General features: G+C 43.6%; 1 protein-coding gene across 1 annotated transcript in view; it reads right to left on the bottom strand.

The window, feature by feature from the left end:
* LOC309698623 (thrombospondin type-1 domain-containing protein 7A-like) overlaps window positions 1–21,253 on the bottom strand; it is a 180,982-nt gene that overhangs the window by 6,188 nt on the left and 153,541 nt on the right. The window contains exon 25 of the mRNA XM_082521193.1: window positions 20,621–20,834. Coding sequence (XP_082377319.1) covers window positions 20,621–20,834 — 214 coding nt within the window. The remainder of the gene's footprint in view (window positions 1–20,620; window positions 20,835–21,253) is intronic.

Here is a 21,253-nt window from a genome sequence, read left to right as displayed (position 1 = left end):
GGGTTAACCCTGATGTGACCTGGATAACCCAAAATCCCGCTTCGTAGTACAGGCCTCTGATCGGCAGTGTTAGGGTAAGTGAATCCAGATAACAGAGAAATCCTGGCTGTGCTGAAAGCGTTAACACAAAGCTTGCTCGGTGTTAACAGAAGGAAAATGTTGGCTTGTTATTTTTCATCACAGATGTTTTAGTCCAATAATAATTTGCATGGTTGTATTGACATCCATTAGCATAAACCGGACTTTACAACCTCTTCATCAGGTCAAATCAAACCATTTAATGTAAAAAGTAATAATGCCGTGTTCCAGATACCTGAGGTCACTCCCGAGCAGAGATGGGCAGTACTGTAATCCGATTACTTTTTTCAAGTAACGCATAAAGTAAGGGATTACTATTGCAAAAAATAGAATAGAATAGAATAGAATTCAACTTTATTGTCATTGCACATGCACAGGTACAGGGCAACGAAATGCAGTTTGCATCCATCCAGAAGTGCTTAGTGATATAGATATATTACAATATATATTAGCAATAACATAGATATGTAAGTATATTACAGAAATGGGTCTATTATGTTATAATGTACACGGTATGAAGTATGTTGTGAATATTCTATAACTATAAGTATGTACAGGCTGTAGTGAGTACAAGCTATGTACAGGATATGGACAGGATATGGACAGGATATAAATATGAAAAACTATACAGAATATGAAATAAATAACTTTACAGGAATCTGAGATATACAGCTATACAGAAATGGGAACTATGCAAGTTGTAAACAGTTGTAGGGTTAAAAATTATCGTATGTACAGAATGATTGTTTACACAGGGCTATACAGTAGTGCAGTTAAGGTAAGTGAGGGTGTGGATAATTTCTACAGAGGCTATATAAAGTGCTAGTGGTTGTGAGTGGTGGTTCACTCCATGTTATTATTGTGTGTTTGAGGGTACAGTTGTCCATTGTGTGTGTGTGTGTATGTTCAGTCCATGAGTTAACGTGGGTCAGATGTCAGGAGGCAGAGTTCAGGAGTCTGACAGCTGTGGGGAAGAAGCTGTTCCGGTACCTGGTGGTCTTAGTCCGGAGGCTCCTGTAGCGCCTCCCAGAGGGCAGGAGGGTGAAGAGTCCATGTGATGGGTGACTGGGGTCTCTGATGATTTTCCCAGCCCTTTTCAGACACCGCTTCCTGTAGATGTCTTTTATGGCAGGAAGTGGTGCTCCGGCGATGCGCTGGGCAGTTTTCACGACCCTCTGCAACGCCTTCCGGTCCGAGGCAGAGCAGTTCCCGTACCAGACTGTTATACAGTTGGTCAGGATGCTCTCGATGGTGCAGCGATAGAAGTTCACCAGGATGTCTGAGGACAGGTGGTTCTTCCTCAGAGTCCTCAAGAAGAAGAGGCGCTGGTGAGCCTTCTTGACCAGCTTGGAGCAGTTGGTCGTCCAGGTGAGATCCTCGGAGATGTGGACTCCCAGGAACTTGAAGCTGCTCACACGCTCCACAGCCGTCCCCTTAATGTGGATGGGTGGATGTGGGTCAGCATTCCTCCTGTAGTCCACGATGAGCTCCTTGGTCTTCTCGGTGTTAAGCAGCAGGTTGTTTGTGTCGCACCACTCAGCCAGATGATCCACCTCCTCCCTGTAGGCGGCCTCATCGTTGTCACTGATGAGGCCAATCACCGTGGTGTCATCTGCAAACTTAATGATGGTGTTGGAACCATCAGCAGGTCTGCAGTCGTGGGTGAAGAGGGAGTAGAGGAAAGGGCTCATCACACAGCCTTGTGGTACACCGGTGTTCATTGTGATGGTAGATGAGCAGCGGTTATCCAGCCGGACATGTTGGGGGCGGTTGGTCAGGAAGTCCAGTAACCATTTGCAGATGAGGGAACTGATGCCCAGGTCTGTCAGTTTCCTGATGAGTTGTGAGGGGTGGATTGTATTGAATGCTGAACTGAAGTCTATAAACAGCATTCTGGCGTAGGTGTTGTTGTTGTCCAGGTGTGAGAGGACAGAGTGCAGTGCGATGGAGACTGCATCCTCTGTGCTCCTGTTCTGGCGGTATGCGAATTGGTGGGGGTCCAGGGTGGGGGGAGAGAGGATTTGAAGTGTGCTAGGACCAGCTGCTCTAAGCACTTAGTGATGATGGGGGTGAGTGCTACTGGGCGGTAGTCACTGAGGCAAGATGGGTTGGAGTTTTTGGGTATCGGGACGATGGAGGTGGATTTGAAGCAGGCCGGTACCACAGCGTGGACCAAGGACAGGTTGAATATGTCTGTCAGCACTCCTGCAAGCTCCTCAGAACACGCTCTGAGAACACGCCCGGGGATGCCATCGGGACCTGCAGCCTTGTGGACATTGATCCTGCTCAGCACCGCTCCTACATCGGTGGGGGAGAGAGTCAGAGGTTGGTGGTCTGGCGTCACGTCTGCTTTGGTTGTGGTTGTGGGGTTCCCTCGCTCAAAACGAGCATAAAAGTTGTTGAGCTCGTTGAGGAAGGAGACATCAGGAATTAGAAAAAAACATCAAATCACTAGAAGAAGCCTACGCGTCCCACCAAGATCAGGAAACATTGAACAAAATACGCAAAACAAAACTAGAATTAAATGAGATAATTGATAAAAAAACAAAATTCTTAGTACAAAGACTACGCCTACAAAATTATGAACATGGTAATAAATCCGGTCAATTTCTAGCAAACCAGCTAAAAATAAATAAAGAAAAAACAACTATATGTGCTGTTCAAGATTCATCTGGGAACACATTATATGAACCGATACAAATAAACAACATTTTCAGGGATTTCTATAAAACGTTGTATTCACCACAAATAAACCCATCTAAAAAAGAAATTGATCAGTTTTTGGACAACACAACTCTTCCAAAATTATTGGACACTCAAGCAATGGCACTGGATTCACCACTGACACCAGGTGAACTCCAGGAAGCCCTGATAAGTATGCACAATAATAAGGCTCCAGGTCCAGATGGCTTTCCTGCAGAATTCTACAAAGAATTCTGGTCGATTCTAGCACCAGTTTTCTACAGAACGTTGTTGGAAATTAAAGAAAAGGGCAGACTTCCATCAAATATGAATTCTGCAAACATTAATCTCCTGCTAAAACCAGGCAAAGACCCTGTATATCCCTCAAGCTAACGTCCAATATCCCTTATAAATGTAGACCTTAATATAATCTGCAAAGCTCTCTCAAAGAGACTGGAGAAAATAACCCCCCTCTTAATTCATCCTGACCAAACTGGTTTCATAAAAGGTAGGCACTCATCAACAAATACACGTAGATTACTTAATTTGATAGACTACTCATACAGTAAAAACCTAGAAACTACAATATTCTCTTTAGACGCAGAAAAAGCATTTGACAGAGTTAACTGGAAATTTCTATTTGCAACTTTACACAAATTTGGTTTTGGATCCTCTTTCATAAACTGGTTAAAAATATTATATAATTCCCCAACAGCTTGTGTTAGAACAAATGACCAGACATCCTCCAGCTTCTGTCTCTTGAGGGGCACCAGGCAGGGATGCCCACTCTCCCCTTCACTATTTGCAATTTTTATTGAACCACTAGCAGCAGCAATTAGACAGAATTCAGTAATTAAGGGCATAAAATGCAAGAACGTGGAACATAAAATCAGCCTTTATGCGGATGATGTGTTACTCTTTCTCCAAAATTCACAAACCAATATCTCTGGGGTGATTGAATTGATAAACTCTTTTGCAAGAATATCAGATTACTCAATTAACTGGTCAAAATCTACAGTCCTACCGATTAATTGCTTCTTCCATAATTCCTCTTCTACACCACTGCAATCGGGAAATATAAAATATTTAGGTATTAATGTTTCTCCCAAGCTTGCAGATCTAACTAAATTAAACCATATCCCACTTTTAAAGAAGGTAGAAGATGATCTGGCTAGATGGAAATGTCTACCCATATCACTCATGGGAAGGGTTGCCGCTATAAAAATGATGGTCTTACCAAAAATAAATTATTTATTCTCAATGATCCCAACTAAACCGCCACAAGATTGGTTCAGATCTCTAGATTCATGTATGTCCAAATTCCTTTGGAAAAATAAACCCCCACGTATAAGCTTAAAAACACTACAAAAGACCAAGGATAAAGGAGGACTAGAACTGCCTAACTTTCAGCACTACTTCTTAGCCAACAGGCTTCAGTTTATCTCAGGATGGCTAAAACACACCCTCTTAGATGAACCTTGGCTAGATGTAGAACAAGCACTCTGCAATAATCTAGAGATCTCAGACCTACCATTTATCAGCTCAAACATCCAACGACATGAATGCTTTAAAAGCATCAACATCAGCTCTTCTCTGACAGCATGGTGGGAGTTTCTAAAATTGACGGCGTCTTCATTAATCCCATGCAAACGTACACCTATCTGGAACAACCCTGACATATTACAAAACAATAATATGATAAACTTTTCAGATTGGAGTGATAAAGGAATCAAATATTTAGAACATATACTAGAAGGAACAGCATTTATTTCATTTGACGGACTAGTTACACAATATGGGATCAACAAGAAAAGATTTTTAGAATATCAACAAATTAAATCCATAGTAAAAAAGAAATTTAAACCGGGTCAAGTTGAACTACAAACACCACCAAGTGTGGTTCAATTTCTTACTCTTAAACCCCCCAAATTACTATCCAAAATATACAGAATGCTTTCTAAAACAGATGAATCAATATCACTTCCTATTGCAAAATGGGAAGCGGATTTATCAGTTAACTTAGACCTAAACTTCTGGTCTCAGATTTGCTTAAAAACCTTTCATCTAATTAGAAATCCCAGTCTTCAATTAATTCAATACAAAATATTACATAGAGTGCACTATACAGGTCATCGGATGTTCAAGATGGGCTTTTCGTCTACCAACAACTGCTCACACTGCCAAACCAATTCACCGGACAATTATATCCACGCTCTTTGGTTCTGTCCACCAGTTCAGAAGTTTTGGCGCGAGGAATGTGAAGACTTATCGAAGTGTCTGAAATGTAACATTCCAACTTCCCCCTTAGTGTGTTTGTTGGGCAGCTTAGATAATGTCACTTCAGAAAAGAATATCGCCCATATGGTTTTCACTGCCCTATGCATAGCCAAGAAAACAGTCCTCATGAACTGGAAAAATAAAAATAATCTTAATTCTAACCAATATAGAAATTATCTATTAGATTACATTAGTCTTGATACAGCCTCTGCCACCACATCAGATCAATTGCTCTGGGCTCCTTTGATCAGCTCCATCACCTAGTGGGGGTGGGGGGTCATAGTTTGGTCCCGCCTTCACTGTTGTGATTGGTGTGGGGGTAGGGACAGGCTTAGGGCGTCGGGGGGTTCCCCGGAGGCATCTTCCTTGGGGGGCTCAACCCAGGTAGCGGTCATGTCCGGTTAGGGGCTCTGTTGGCTCTCAGGTGACTGTTTCCTCGCGGCTGCGTGCAGCGGGGCTAGGGGAGGGTCTGTGCTGACGGACGTGGGTTACTGACCTGGTAGCCTGGCTGCCCCTGGGTGGGTCCGGGATGGGCGTGAGGTTCTGGGGGCGCTCCGTCTCTGGGCTGGGACCCGGACCGGGCCTCGGGGGCTTGGGTCCTGGTTGGTGTGTTGCCGGGGTTGTGGGCGGGTGGGTGCATGGGGGCCCAGCCCTGGAGCAGGGTGCCGCCGGTGCGTCGAGCCACCTGGGGGGCTCTTCAACTGGTGGGGGAGATTGTCACATCTTGCAGGAGCTTTCCTCTCCTCAGGAGCTCCCTCTGCAGGAGGGGGAGATACAGGAGAGGTGGAGGAAGATCTCAGCCTGGGTGTTTATTGTCTTATGTAGTCTGGAAGATGAGTGGATGGTGGGGTGGGTGCAGTTTTCTCTGTGGTGGGGTTGGGTGGACTGTCCCGGGCTCTGTGGGGCCGGGCGGCGCTGCTGCACTGGGCCCGGTCTGGATGGGCCTGGGCCCCCTTTCCCTGGCGGGTCGCGGAGTATGGGGGTGCCTACTGGGGTCAGCGGGGGAGCTGGGGTACATGGTGATCCGTTTCTGGGTGGTGACACTGTCTGTGGTTTCGGAGATGTAATCCAGTACAGATGAGGCGTACTGGTCCAGGTCTGTGTGGGTGAACATATTCCAGTCTGTGTTTTTAAATCTGTCCTGGAGCACTGCGTCTGTCCCCTCTGGCCACACTTTAATTGTCCTCACAGCAGGTTTCACACGTTGGATGAGTGGTGAATACCTAGGTGTAAGGAACAGGGAGAGATGGTCCGATTGTCCAATGTGGGGGAGGGGTGTGGCTTTGTAGGCTCCAGCCAGGTTGGAATACACATGGTCTAAAGTCTTGTCTCCTCTGGTGTGGCAGGAGACATGTTGGTGGAATCTGGGGAGGACTGTCTTTAAGTTGGTGTGGTTGAAGTCGCCAGCAACAATAAAAGCAGCCTCGGGGTGTTTATTCTGGTGTTTGTTAATGGCTGCAGAAAGTTCTTTCATGGCCAACCTAGCATTAGCGTCGGGGGGTATATACACGGCAGTGAGTATGATCGAAGTGAGTTCTCTGGGGAGATAATAAGGTCTGCATTTGACCATTAAAAACTCCGCATTAGGTGAGCAGTGACTCTCAGTAGTAGTGGAGTTCATGCACCAAGCATTGTTAATATAAATGCACAAACCTCCACCTCTGGTCTTGCCGGAGTCATCTGCTAGCCTGTCGGCTCGGTGTGTGTGGCGTCCTGCTAACTCGATAGCATTGTCCGGGCAGCTGTTGTTCAACCATGTTTCGGTGAAAAACATGACATTTGAGTCCATAATCCGTCTGTTGTTAGTGATGGAGAGCCGTATCTCATCCATTTTGTTTGCCAGAGAACGGACATTGGCGAGGAAAATACTGGGTAAAGGCAGCCGGTGTGGTGTTAGCTTTAGCTTAGCCCGTAGCCCTCCGCGCCTACCTCGCCTTTGTTTACGATCTCGGCGCCGTCTGCGTGCACTTCCGCCCGGCCGGGTAGAGTGGGCAGCCTCCGGTGTTCTGGAGATCTCTGGGATGAGTCGGAGATCGGCGATAAAACTGTTGGAGTTATGAGTCCAGATGTCCAGAAGCTCTTGTCTGCTGTAGGTCAGGAACGCACAGCAATTCTGGACGAATAATCCGGTTAAAAGTAGATAAAAAACTGCTAAATAGCAGATTCTGGAGAGACACTGAGCCTCGCGTTGTTCACGCGCCGCCATCATGGATGTGATGAGGTAATTAGATTACCGTTACTTTCCCGTAAGCATGCTGCGTTACTGCATTACTAAAACCGTGATTTTTTTGTGAGTGTCTCATGACAATGATGTAAGCGAGTGCCACGTTCGTGACAACAGCTGTGTGCAGATCAAGAATGGATCATATATCGAGTGCAGGAGAGAGTATGAGCGTGCAGCGTTTAAAGCGTGGAAGTACTGACCTTACTTTGAGTTTGATTCCATAAAAAGTGACAAAAACATTAGTGTCCGCTGTGCGTGGGAAGAAAACTTCTTTTTACAGCGAAAAAAACCCCTAAACTTCCGAGCAAGCACCGAGTAGCTACGACGTAATGGGAAACTCACAGAGAAACTCGCGGATTCTTCAACTGACCGCAGCACACCTGCACCAGGGTAAACCTCCGCCTACCCCACTCCTGCTTTACAGGTGAAAATAGAGCAACAGGACCGCTGAGTCTTTGACTTTATTTATTTTCTGTGTTTCACTTGCATTTATTTGAAAGAGTGAGTGTAAACACAAAAAATGTTTTTATTTTAAGTGCTGGAATGTGCAGAAAACAGGTTTAAATGTTAAACAAATTTCTTCCAGTCAGAGAATGGTGCAAATAATTTAATGTTTGCTTGATGCATTTTATATGATGGATTATGCAGAAAAAGTAGAATTGGGCAGAAAGATCACCAATTCAGGTTGTAAATCATGTTTTTAAAAAGTAACTAAGTAACTAATTAGTTTTGAAAATAAGTAATCAGTAAAGTAACGGGATTACTTTTTGAGGGAAGTAATCAGTAATTAGGTACTGATTACTTTTTTCAAGTAATTTGGCCAACACTGCTCCCGAGTTAGCGCATTCCAGACAAAAGCAAAAAAAAACAAAACAGGTTTGTTAAGTTTGTTAACTAAGAATATAATGTATATAATGTTGGTCCCCTGTCTCGCCAGCTGGCTCACATTGGCCCACAGTGTTGTTTTTGTTGTTTTCCATGTCGCTCGCTCTCCTCTGTCTGCCTGGGCAGAACTCATTACTGGGCTCCCGCTTTTGGCCGACGCATCTGCGCTGATGATCGGCACCTGCAGCTAATTAGTTCCTGTTTTCCCTGGCCGCTATTTATGGTTGAGGCTCGGAGCAGCTCATCGCTGGAACGTTGAATGCCCCGAGTTTGGAAAGCCCCGGCTAAGTCTAAGTTTGCTTTTGTGATTGTTCAGTGTAGTGTTAACACTCGCTTCTGTGTGTAGGTTCTGTAACCCATGTGAAATACAGGGCTTCAAAATCCCTTTTTGTAATCTAAGGCTATAGCCTGTTATTGTCACAAGGGGGCGCTGTGATGCAGTCTTGTGTTCTGATGACCTTGCGTCTAGTGCACAGGAAGTATTACCTCTCTCTTCCTGTGAGATCTTCCCTCTGATGGCGGTCAAGTACGTGTCGGAGCGCATGGAAAAAGTATCTTGGTATGCAATACTGCAACCCGGTTAATGAGACCAGATTGTTTTACGTATAAATGCTAATAAGGTACTCTTTTATTAGGCCCCGAACTCTGACCACAAAGGGAATAACGTCTGTCACGTTATTTGTGTCTGAAAATCCCGGTGAGTCACGTGCTTTCGTTAGCTACCTGTTAAGTTAGATAATGTATTTCACTAGCCGATTCAGCTCAGAAACCTTTGAACAAAAACCAATCGGGAGCTATGAGAATCTGGCGTGTTGTTTCACTTCTCCTGTTGTTCTTTACAGTGTGTTATAAGTGTTGAATGCTTTGAGCTAAACGATGCCGATGCTAGATGCGATGCTAGCTGCTAATAGCTGTTAGCCACCCCACCCCGCTGAAGCCATATTCCGATCGGGGAGGTATTCAAGTAGAAGCAATAGCTCTGTTTATATTAGAATGCTTATGTCTTAATAGATATGAGCATATTTCAAGTTTAATAGTATTTGCACTGAATTAAGTTACATTTTCTTGTAAGCCTTAAGGATGAATGTCACTTTCATTGCTATGACTGTTTACATTACAGTTTAAGCTGCTGATGTTCCTTGTTGTGATATAATTTTGATAAAATTGTTGATACTGGTACAAACAAGTTACTGTAACTCTTGTAACTTGGTAAAGCTAAAGGGAATGCCATTTGTGATTAATACATTTGGAAAAGAAGTTAATGAGCTCATGTTAAGAACACAAAGTGGGAAAAGAAATTGATTGTTCTGCACTGTTTGTGTAGATTGGTTTTTTTTGAACTACTAGAAGAATTCTGGAGAACCACTGACGGCGAGAACAGCCCAAATGAGATCCTGGATGATCGTGAAATGGTGTGGCCAGCCATGTGATCGGATTGTGGGATTTGCCTGAGAAACTGATTCAAGCAACCCTGGATTACAGATAAGCCCTATGCACTACTTTTCCTACCCGGATAATAGGGTTTGCACACTGACAATTCCCCTACAGTACACCTGTTTGGGTTTTCAACGACTTTAAAGGACAATTCAGACTGGACAATTCAAACTTCACAACAGGAACACTTTAATCTGTTTCATTCATTCCCAAGAGCTCTGATACTGTTCAGTATAAATCTTCCATTTAAATGTCTTTATTTTGTTTTGTTTTACATGTATTCACCTTTAAAAATGCACTATTAGTGTGCAATTTGGGTTATTGTGTTGTATATGTGTATAAATGGTACTGAGGCAATAAAGGTCCCAGTTATTCACTTCCAAGCCAACTCCTTTTGTGAGTCTCCAAAACAAAACCTCCTCCTGAACCTAGTAAGATGTCTAGGGTCTCTATTTGAAGTGAGAGTGTACTGGTCCTGAGTAGAGGCGCTACACAAAACGTGGCGAGCCAGCCAGGAGGTTTAATTCCTTTTATTTTGGAAGTTGAGCAACTGGTGCTTTCATGCCTTTTGGGTCAAATCATTACAATTGTCCATGACATTCTGGGTTGGAGCAATAAGACAACATGGATGTAATCCAAAGTGAAGGTGTCAAAGTACCTAACTCTGTCCTAGTAGGAGGGTTAACAGGCGATGAGGTTGACAATGAGGTTATTGATTACTTAGGGCAGTTTGGTTCTATTGGAAGAGTAATCAAAGTAACTAGCACAGAGGCACAGTTTAAAAACACAGCCATTGTGGAGTTCCAATCAGGTGAACCAGTCCAGTTCCTTAAGGATAGCTTGCCTTGCAAAAGACAAAGCCGTAACCCAAGTGTTGTCCATCATATCCAGCTTCTGTCTGCGCTGTATGCTGCAGACAGGGGTTCATGTTTAACCCATTCTTACCTAACTGAACTGAAAGGGCTTGCTAAACTGAGTGGTGCAGATTTTGAGAAGGTTTTACTAGATGAGCTGGCCAGAATGAAGAAGTCCACTGAGAGTGATCCCGCAGTTGGACCAAATGTAACAGTGCCTAATCAGAATCTGCAGCTCACTAGTGACACAGACCAAGATGAGCCAGCCATCATAGAGCATCAAAGTCCTCTTAAACTGGGCAGTGATTTAACCCACTTGCCTGAGCATGACTCTCACTCATCCTCTCCAAGTGTAGAAGTGACTCCCTCGCACAGAAAAACCACTATCTACTTACCACCTGAACAGCTCACTACACCTGAAGTACAGAGAGTAGTAGTTGAGCATGTCATTAAGAACAATGAAATGCCTTCTCAAGGTCATGCAAAGCTCAGGCCCTTCTCGGGGAAAACCCCTTGCTCTACTTTCGAAGCTGATTATGATACGTGGCGCAACAATGTTGAATTCCACCTCATAGATTGTACCATATCTGACAAACATATGGTAAGGAAAATAGTTGAGAGCCTTCTTCCACCAGCTGCTAACATTGTAAAGCACCTTGGTCCTAACGCTTCTCCCCATGACTATCTCAGCCTTCTTGACTCAGCGTATGGTACTGTTGATGATGGGGATGAGCTTTTTGCCAAATTCCTGAGCACAAACCAGAACTCAGGTGAAAAGCCTTCTGCCTATTTACAGCGGTTGCAGATAACCCTGAGTAAAGTCATTAAAAGAGGTGGCATCACTACAAATGATTCAGATCGCCAACTGCTTAAACAGTTTTGTAGAGGTTGCTGGAACAACAGCTTGATCACAACCTTGCAGCTTGAGCAGAAGAAGGACAAGCCACCTTCATTTCCAGAGTTGCTCCTCATGCTACGTACTGAGGAGGACCGGCAAGCGGCAAAGTCCAGCCGAATGAAACAGCACTTAGGCATTTCTAAACCTAAGGCACATTTGAACTCCCTTGAAGTAGGAGAGTATGTCACTGATGATACAGACGTATCAGCTGTTAATGATAGGCTAGTGCCTTTTGATGCACATAAGTTAGAAAGGAAACTTGCAAAGCTACAAGCCCAAGTGGCTTCACTGAAAGCATCAGCTATTGACAGTTCAAGCCAGAACTCTGACAAGCCAAATAAGAAAACCAAACCTAAGTTCAAGATTCTTCCTAAAGAGAAATCTGACCCAAGTGAGACTAAGCCCACTAAGAAGCCACGCCCATGGTACTGCTTCAGGTGCGGCGAGGATGGTCATATTGCTCCCTCTTGCAGCAATGAACCAAACCCTGAACTAGTTGAAATGAAACGTAAGGAGTTCAACCAAAAACTACAAGTCTGGGAGGAACAGAATATGTCAGCTTTAAACTAAAATCAGTTTCTGGGGAGGGACTACCAGGAACTGAAAGTAATCATGAACGTCCCAAACCGGAACCTCAGAGCAAAGTATCTTCTCTCTCTCGTGCAGCACGACCCCAGATTAGGTTACCCAAGGGACTTGTAGGACAGAAATGTACAGCAAATGTTACCGTGTCGGGAGTCAATTGCAGTTGTCTCCTTGACACTGGGTCTCAAGTGACCACAGTGTCCGCTTCATTTTACAACACCAATCTTTCAGAACATCCCATTCAGCCTATCAGTGGCCTGGATGTTGAGGCTGCTAGTGGCCAAAATGTTCCTTACTTGGGATACATACCCATCAGCCTTAAGTTTCCAAAAAGCTTTATTGAAACTGAGCCTGAGGTTTCTAGCCTTGCTTTAGTAGTACCTGACTTACGCTCTAACTGTGACTTGCCTGTGCTGATTGGGACAAATGCACTTGATGTTCTGTACGACGAATATTGTCAAGGTAAAGATCCCAATGATTTGTCGTCGGTCTATGGCTACAGGCAGATCCTCCGTACACTCAAGGTCAGGAGAGAGATAAACCTAGCCGGAAACGATGGCTTTGTAACTCTTAAGGGCAAGGTGCAACACGTAGTACCAGCTCAAGGGAGGGTCCTCCTTGAAGGCTGTGTCAGATCCAGCAGTGCTGGTGAATGTGCCATTGTTGAACAGCCAACGACATCCACCTTACCAGGGGGAATTTTTGTGGAGTGCTGTCTTGTCACTTTGCCCAAGAAGCATCCTCATAGGTTACCTATATGGGTGAGAAATGAAACTGAGCATGACGTAACACTGCCTTCTAGATGTGTCATTGCAGAGCTCCATAGTCCTGCAAAGATATATGACGAATCACCCATTTCAACCAAAAATGATGACACTGTGAAATGTTGTAATGTTACTGCACAGCCAGTTGATGAACCTGCTCACCCAGATTTGACATTTGACTTTGGCAATTCTCCCCTCCCGCAGGAGTGGAAAGAGAGGGTTACCCAGCGTCTAAGTGCCTATGCTGATGTTTTTGCCCAGCATGATTTGGATCTTGGACATGTATCTAAAGTGAAACATCACATAAACTTAAAGGAAGAAGCACTCTTTAAGCAAAAGTCCAGGCCAATCCACCCAAATGATTATGAAGCTGTGAGGAAGCACTTGCAAGCACTCCTTGATGCAGGAGTAATCCGTGAATCAGAGTCCCCTTATGCTTCACCGATTGTGGTGGTTAAAAAGAAGAATGGAGAGGTCCGTCTTTGTATTGATTATCGTAAGCTCAATGCGTTAACAATACGAGATGCGTACGCACTTCCAAACCTTGAAGAGGCTTTCTCAGCCCTTGCTGGATCCAAATGGTTTTCAGTAATGGATCTCAAGTCTGGTTATTACCAGATTGAGATGGAGGAATGTGATAAGCCCAAGACAGCTTTTGTGTGCCCCTTGGGATTTTACGAGTTTAACCGTATGCCCCAGGGGATCACCAACGCTCCCAGCACCTTCCAGCGCTTAATGGAACGGTGTATGGGCAGCCTCAATCTGAAAGAAGTTCTGGTGTTCATAGATGACATCATCGTGTTCTCCAGCACTTTGGAGGAACATGAAACCAGGCTTCTACGTGTCCTTCAGCAACTGAGAGAATATGGGTTGAAACTTTCTCCCAAAAAGTGCTCCTTCTTCCAAAGTTCTGTGCGATACCTAGGACACATCGTGTCTACCAAAGGTGTAGAGACCGATCCTGAGAAGGTCAGAGCTCTCAAAACCTGGCCAAGACCCCAGACGCTCAGTGACCTCAAGTCTTTCCTAGGCTTTGCAGGGTACTATCGACGGTTTGTGAAGGACTATTCAAAAATTGTCAAACCCCTGAATGATCTTACCAAAGGCTACCCACCATACAGGAAGGGCAGAAAGGTGACACCCGGTCCTAGCGGATACTTGAACCCTAAAGAGCCTCTTTCCAGCCGTTGGACACCTGCTTGTCAGGAAGCTTTTGAGGTAATCATAGAGAAACTGACATCAGCTCCAGTGCTTGGATATGCTAACCCAAAATTACCATACGTCCTCCATACTGATGCGAGCACCTCTGGGTTAGGGGCAGCCTTGTATCAAGAACAGGATGGTGAAGTGAGGGTTATTGCCTACGCAAGTAGAGGACTTTCACCCAGTGAAAAGCGGTATCCAGCTCATAAACTGGAATTTCTTGCATTAAAGTGGTCCATTGTAGAGAAGTTCCAAGATTATCTCTACGGGAACACATTCACGGTTTTAACGGACAACAACCCATTAACCTATGTTTTGAAGTCAGCCAAGCTTGATGCTGCCAGCTACCGCTGGTTGGCCGCTCTCTCCACCTTCGACTTTAATATTAAGTATCGTGCTGGTAAGAGCAATCAAGATGCAGATGGCCTCTCTAGGCGGCCACATGATACTGTGGATGATGACTATGCTTCTCTTGAAGAAAAAGAGCGAATGAAACAATTCGCTTCCCATCATCTCTCTTCATCTCCCAACAGACAAGATGTGACAGCTGACACATTCAGTGTCTTGTGCCACCGTCATCTCTTAGGTGAATCTGACAATAGCCTACCTTCTATCACTTTGGTAGAGTCCCTTGCTCTACATACCGATGCGGTGCCAGACGTCTACGCAGATGATGGAACATTAGGTTGTTCTGTCATACCTACCTATAGTGAGGTAGAACTCCAACAGCATCAGAGGTCTGACCCAATTATTGGGTATGTGGTCAACATGTTAGAAAATGGAGGTGAAGCAAATTCCAATCCTAACTCTGCATCCTTAGAGCTTAAACTAATGCTCAAAGAGTGGAAACGTTTGGAACTGAAAAATGGTCTCCTCTACAGAACCCGCAAATCAGGTGAAAATGTCACCTTTCAGCTTGTCGTCCCTGAGTCTTTAGGGTCCACCATTCTCACTTGCCTTCATGACGACATGGGGCATATGGGTTTGGAAAGAACCCTCGACTTGGTTAGGTCAAGATTTTATTGGCCTAAAATGGCAACTGATGTAGAGAGAAAGATTAAGTCTTGCGGACGTTGTGTTAGAAGAAAGACTCTTCCTGAAAGAGCAGCACCTCTTGTGAGTATCCAAACAACCCGTCCCATGGAACTGGTATGCATGGACTATTTATCCTTGGAGCCTGACAGTCACAACACCAAAGACATTCTGGTCATAACTGATCATTTCACCAAATACGCTGTTGCTATGCCAACAAAAGACCAAAAGGCTACAACAGTTGCGAAGTGTCTTTGGGAGCAGTTTCTGGTGCATTATGGTTTTCCTGAGCGCCTGCTTAGTGATCAGGGCAGGGATTTTGAGTCACAACTCATTAAAGAGCTCTGTGCCCTAGCTGGTATCACGAAGGTGCGCACCAGTCCTTATCATCCACGGGGAAACCCAGTTGAACGGTTCAACCGAACTCTTCTTGGCATGTTAGGAACTCTACAAGACAAAGAGAAAACTCATTGGCGCGATTATGTGAAACCACTAACTCACACCTATAATTGCACCAAGAACGAGACCACTGGGTTTAGCCCATACGAGTTAATGTTTGGTCGCCAGCCGAGGCTTCCCGTGGATATTGCATTCTGCCTGCCAGTTAAAGATGGCTCTCCTACATCTCACTCTCAGTATGTGAGAGCTCTGAAGGCTCGCCTTCAAGAGAGCTATCAGATCGCTGCCAAAAACTCTCAGAAGGTTGCTGAACGGAATAAACGCCGTTTTGACAAAACTGTCAGGGAGTCAACTTTGGAGAAAGGTGATCAAGTGCTAGTACGGAACCTGCGACTTCGGAATAAACACAAACTTGCAGATAAGTGGGAGTCAACCATGTACAGAGTGGTGGAAAAGATGGTAGACCTACCTGTGTATGTTGTACAGCCTATGAATGGAGATGGTCCTATTCGAACTCTTCACAGGGATCTCTTACTCCCTTGTGGTGATTTATCTGAAGCTGAGGAAGTTGACCAGGTCAAGCCAAAGAGTTGCAGGCCAAGAACGAGGCGCAGTCAGCCTCTGTTACTGGAGGAGCAATCAGAATCTGAAGACGACTCACCTGTCTATCCTAGGCAGTCTTCTGTCATTCCTGGAAAGTTGGTTCAGGTGTTTGAAATCCCGAAGAGACGACAGCAAACCGGAAAAACAGTACCGGAGGGTAGTTGTATACCAGCTACGCCAGCAGACTGTGTAAACCCTCAGCCTCAGAATGAGCCTTGCAGAGGCAGCTCCCCTTTGCTGCCTGCAGAGCCTGTAGGGGTACCTCCTGAAGTAGCTGAAGGAGAGGAGCCAGATGTTGTGGCTGAGCAACACCCTACTGAAGACGATGTAACTTTACCAACTATGACTAATCAAAAATCAGCTGTGGCCGAAGACAGCATTGATGTACCGTCCATTGATGTAGAGGCTCCTATAGCTATGGAAACCATTGATCTGAACCCACAAACCCCTGAGGTAGCTCTGGAGCATAAGGAAACTGTTGACAGTGGAGAAAAAAATAACCATGTTCGTAAGTCAGAAAGGACACGTCGACCACCAAGGCGCTTCCATTATCCTGAGTTGGGAAATCCCTTAATTTCCTTTGCGCAGAGCCTCATAGAGAGCTTTAACCAAGCACTTTATACAATAGGTGACTATGAGAGTTCATCTGTAGACCACAGCGTGACGCATGAAGGGGCTCATGCTGGGTCAAAGGGGGAGGGTGTAACCCATGTGAAATACAGGGCTTCAAAATCCCTTTTTGTAATCTAAGGCTATAGCCTGTTATTGTCACAAGGGGGCGCTGTGATGCAGTCTTGTGTTCTGATGACCTTGCGTCTAGTGCACAGGAAGTATTACCTCTCTCTTCCTGTGAGATCTTCCCTCTGATGGCGGTCAAGTACGTGTCGGAGCGCATGGAAAAAGTATCTTGGTATGCAATACTGCAACCCGGTTAATGAGACCAGATTGTTTTACGTATAAATGCTAATAAGGTACTCTTTTATTAGGCCCCGAACTCTGACCACAAAGGGAATAACGTCTGTCACGTTATTTGTGTCTGAAAATCCCGGTGAGTCACGTGCTTTCGTTAGCTACCTGTTAAGTTAGATAATGTATTTCACTAGCCGATTCAGCTCAGAAACCTTTGAACAAAAACCAATCGGGAGCTATGAGAATCTGGCGTGTTGTTTCACTTCTCCTGTTGTTCTTTACAGTGTGTTATAAGTGTTGAATGCTTTGAGCTAAACGATGCCGATGCTAGATGCGATGCTAGCTGCTAATAGCTGTTAGCCACCCCACCCCGCTGAAGCCATATTCCGATCGGGGAGGTATTCAAGTAGAAGCAATAGCTCTGTTTATATTAGAATGCTTATGTCTTAATAGATATGAGCATATTTCAAGTTTAATAGTATTTGCACTGAATTAAGTTACATTTTCTTGTAAGCCTTAAGGATGAATGTCACTTTCATTGCTATGACTGTTTACATTACAGTTTAAGCTGCTGATGTTCCTTGTTGTGATATAATTTTGATAAAATTGTTGATACTGGTACAAACAAGTTACTGTAACTCTTGTAACTTGGTAAAGCTAAAGGGAATGCCATTTGTGATTAATACATTTGGAAAAGAAGTTAATGAGCTCATGTTAAGAACACAAAGTGGGAAAAGAAATTGATTGTTCTGCACTGTTTGTGTAGATTGGTTTTTTTTGAACTACTAGAAGAATTCTGGAGAACCACTGACGGCGAGAACAGCCCAAATGAGATCCTGGATGATCGTGAAATGGTGTGGCCAGCCATGTGATCGGATTGTGGGATTTGCCTGAGAAACTGATTCAAGCAACCCTGGATTACAGATAAGCCCTATGCACTACTTTTCCTACCCGGATAATAGGGTTTGCACACTGACAATTCCCCTACAGTACACCTGTTTGGGTTTTCAACGACTTTAAAGGACAATTCAGACTGGACAATTCAAACTTCACAACAGGAACACTTTAATCTGTTTCATTCATTCCCAAGAGCTCTGATACTGTTCAGTATAAATCTTCCATTTAAATGTCTTTATTTTGTTTTGTTTTACATGTATTCACCTTTAAAAATGCACTATTAGTGTGCAATTTGGGTTATTGTGTTGTATATGTGTATAAATGGTACTGAGGCAATAAAGGGTCCCAGTTATTCACTTCCAAGCCAACTCCTTTTGTGAGTCTCCAAAACAAAACCTCCTCCTGAACCTAGTAAGATGTCTAGGGTCTCTATTTGAAGTGATAGTGTACTGGTCCTGAGTAGAGGCGCTACAGTTCCTTGGACCCCGAACGATGCCAACTTATCCCAAAGTCCAGCCAATGATGCGATTCACATTCGTGTATACGCAGCTAATCAACGTCGCTGACAGGCTATGACAGCGTCCTCATGTGCGACACCGGTGTTTTAGCAAAGCGGCTGATGTGGAGTGAAGCCACGTTAATGACAACGTGTACAACCATTGGAGATGTGAGCAGGACAGACGGAACAACTGACGGACAAAGTGTGGACTTTATACCAGTTTTTAAATTGTGTTGATCGGCCACGTAAAACCAGAGTTATGATAAAATATCTGCAATGTTTGGTTTTCTTCCTGAATACTGTCGTTGTTTATATTTACTGCAGGAAGAAAATGGCGTTTTATAAGGAAAACGCTTCAAAGCACTCTCCACCTGTGAGCAAAAACAAAACCAAAAAAATCCCACCCTTTCCTATTGGTGGACAAATGTACCATGTGGACCAATCAAAGAATGATATGGCAACATGGCATTTAGTTGTTTAGGACGGGGGAAGTTTTAGGAGTGACGGCGTGTTTCAGATGTGAGAGATTTGCACATTTAGCGCAAATCTTGTGTAGTTAGTGTGTAGTTAGTGTGTAGTTAGTGTGTAGTGTAGTCAATAGTTTTGTTGTGTGTCAGAACAACGAGGCGACTGCTGAGTGTTACAGGTGTTACAGCAGTGACACATCTGCTGCTGTCAGGCCTGCAGGTATCAGGCTGTTGTTCTCCTTTATCTCATAGTGGACAGAAATTATTTTTTGGAGTGACACAAATAATTTGTGTGGCATCAGATTTGATGCAGAACAGCTGATTGTTCTGTAAATAGTTTGAAATGTTTATTTAAAAAATGCCTTGGCTGCATTTTTAGGTAAACAGCTGCAAAATACTTTGTTGTTTGCAAAACTCAGTTACTTTTTTGAAGAAGTAACTATATAATTAGTTACCCAACATTGGTCATTATTTACTGTATTTTGCAGACAGAGTTACAGACTCTCTCCCAGACCACAGACTCAGACTCATAATACAAGTCAGAGCTTTATAATAAATAATAAATAAAGAAAGTTGTGTTTTCAAAATTGGAGTTGAAGTTATTTTTCCTTCCAATAGTGTTAACATGCTACACAGGTCATGAACAAGATTTTTTATTTATTTTCATTGTAAGTGGGCTAAAGCAGTTAATTAAAAGTAGTCTAACATAAATGCTGTAATTTGATTACTTTAATAAACATGTGACTTGGATGGATTGGATGCTGGCGTGACCACAGTGCACACGTCTGCTGTTGCTCACAGTGGTCCAAGGGGACGCTCAGGGAGTTTGTGTGTTCGCTCACACACGTGAAAAATTAGAGGGGACATTGTTCACCAAATGACTGATTATGTCTGCCCTAAGCTGACACCAGCTTGGAGCCTCAAAACACAGTTGATCCTAGAAACAGCATGATGCAATTGGTTTTAAAACCCCCTGAAGACCCCACAGCTTATGCTTGGCTGCGTTTTTTTATTGATTTTAGCTCTGCTTTTAATACTATCCAGCCTTTTTCAGAAGCTAAAACAGAGGACACACAGCTCTATTATTAAATGGTAAAAAATTCTTTTTTCACAAATGTTTTAAAAATGGTTGTATAACTATGTTGGTTTTCATGTTGGCTGGGTGGGCTCTCTCAAAAAGTCATGCTTCTGTCTGAGCATTTTTGTGTTTCCTGTTTTAAGCACGTATAAGTATAATTAGACACAAAATAATAGCGTGGTCTGGAAATTTCTCAGTAAAATGGAGGCTGTTAAAATTGGTGCAGGCAGCCATGAAAATTATAGTCCAGAAAGCCCACAGCCCTTATCAGAACAGTGTGCATTACAGCAAGCCACAGGAATTTTGTGCAATCTAAGTCATATCCTGTACTTGCAATATGAGCTGTTACTTTCTGACAGAAGATTTGAAAATTTAAAAGGTTTAAGAATTCATTTGTAACTTGCTCGATTAATGCTCTGAATAACTCTAAATGGTTTGTAGTGGTGGTTGTTGTAATGCTTGTCCTGTTGGAGTCCAGAACAAATGTCCTCTTTGGAAACAATAAATTACATTAAAAGAAACGAATGAATGAATATTTCTGTGGAAGCTTCTGATTTGATCCTACCAGTGCTTAGGTTTCTGCTATAGTCGGTTCCTCATCTGATCAGCAGGGGGCAGCAGAATATAACATAAGATAATATTTGGAATTTGTCCAAATTTTTCAGTGTTTAAAAAAAAATTCCCAATGTAGCCTCAAGGTTCACAATAGTACAAAGTCTGTAATAAAAGATTATAAATAAATTACAGAAATCATTTTACCATTTCTGAGATTAAACATTGCATTCACATAATGGGCTTCTTGTTTAAATATATTCTCATTTCTTATAGACCTGACAGAGATGGCTCTGTTACCTGGACCAAAGGGCTGCAGGAACCAGGTGCGTCCTGCCCTGCCTGGTGAGCTGGCTGCAGGTTGAGTGGGGTTGAAGCCTCGGATCGTCTTAACGTCAGCCTTGTTGTCACCTGCAGTGGGGATCTCTAGCACTGGAATGACAGTGCACTGGTCCAGCAAGCCATCAGATGTCATCACTTCAGTGTAGCCATCTTCACAGCCGCACACACCCGCCTGAAACAGGAAAGAGAAATTTCATAATGCAATCTGTTATATGAAACTATGTAAACGAAACTCTGAGCAGCAGAGATGTGCCATAGGTAACACAAGGAATAAAAGTTTCTGGAAGTCAAATTATTTTCAAACTGCTTTAAAAAGGGAGAAAAGACGGCTTTGTGGTGTTTATTCACAGCAGATACCAATCAATCAACATTTTTATATTTTCTTTTTCCTTTTTATGGTTTGGTTTTGGTATCTGACCAATTCATTGCATTACATGTAAAGTTGATAAACTATGAGTTTTTGAAAATCCCCAGATTAACTTGAGTTGTTTTGGAGTCTGTTTTAGAGAAGTTAAGTCTTCCTGATAAACATGTAATAAGAACACTGCCTGATGTCAAGCAGTAACTGCTTCTACAACTGTCGCAGAGCGA

Source organism: Aulonocara stuartgranti, assembly GCF_965226115.1.
Source record: "Aulonocara stuartgranti genome assembly, chromosome: 22".
Lineage (NCBI taxonomy): Eukaryota > Metazoa > Chordata > Actinopteri > Cichliformes > Cichlidae > Aulonocara > Aulonocara stuartgranti.
The sequence above is the reverse complement of the archived record's forward strand: the minus strand, read 5'-3'. Positions and strand labels throughout refer to the sequence as shown.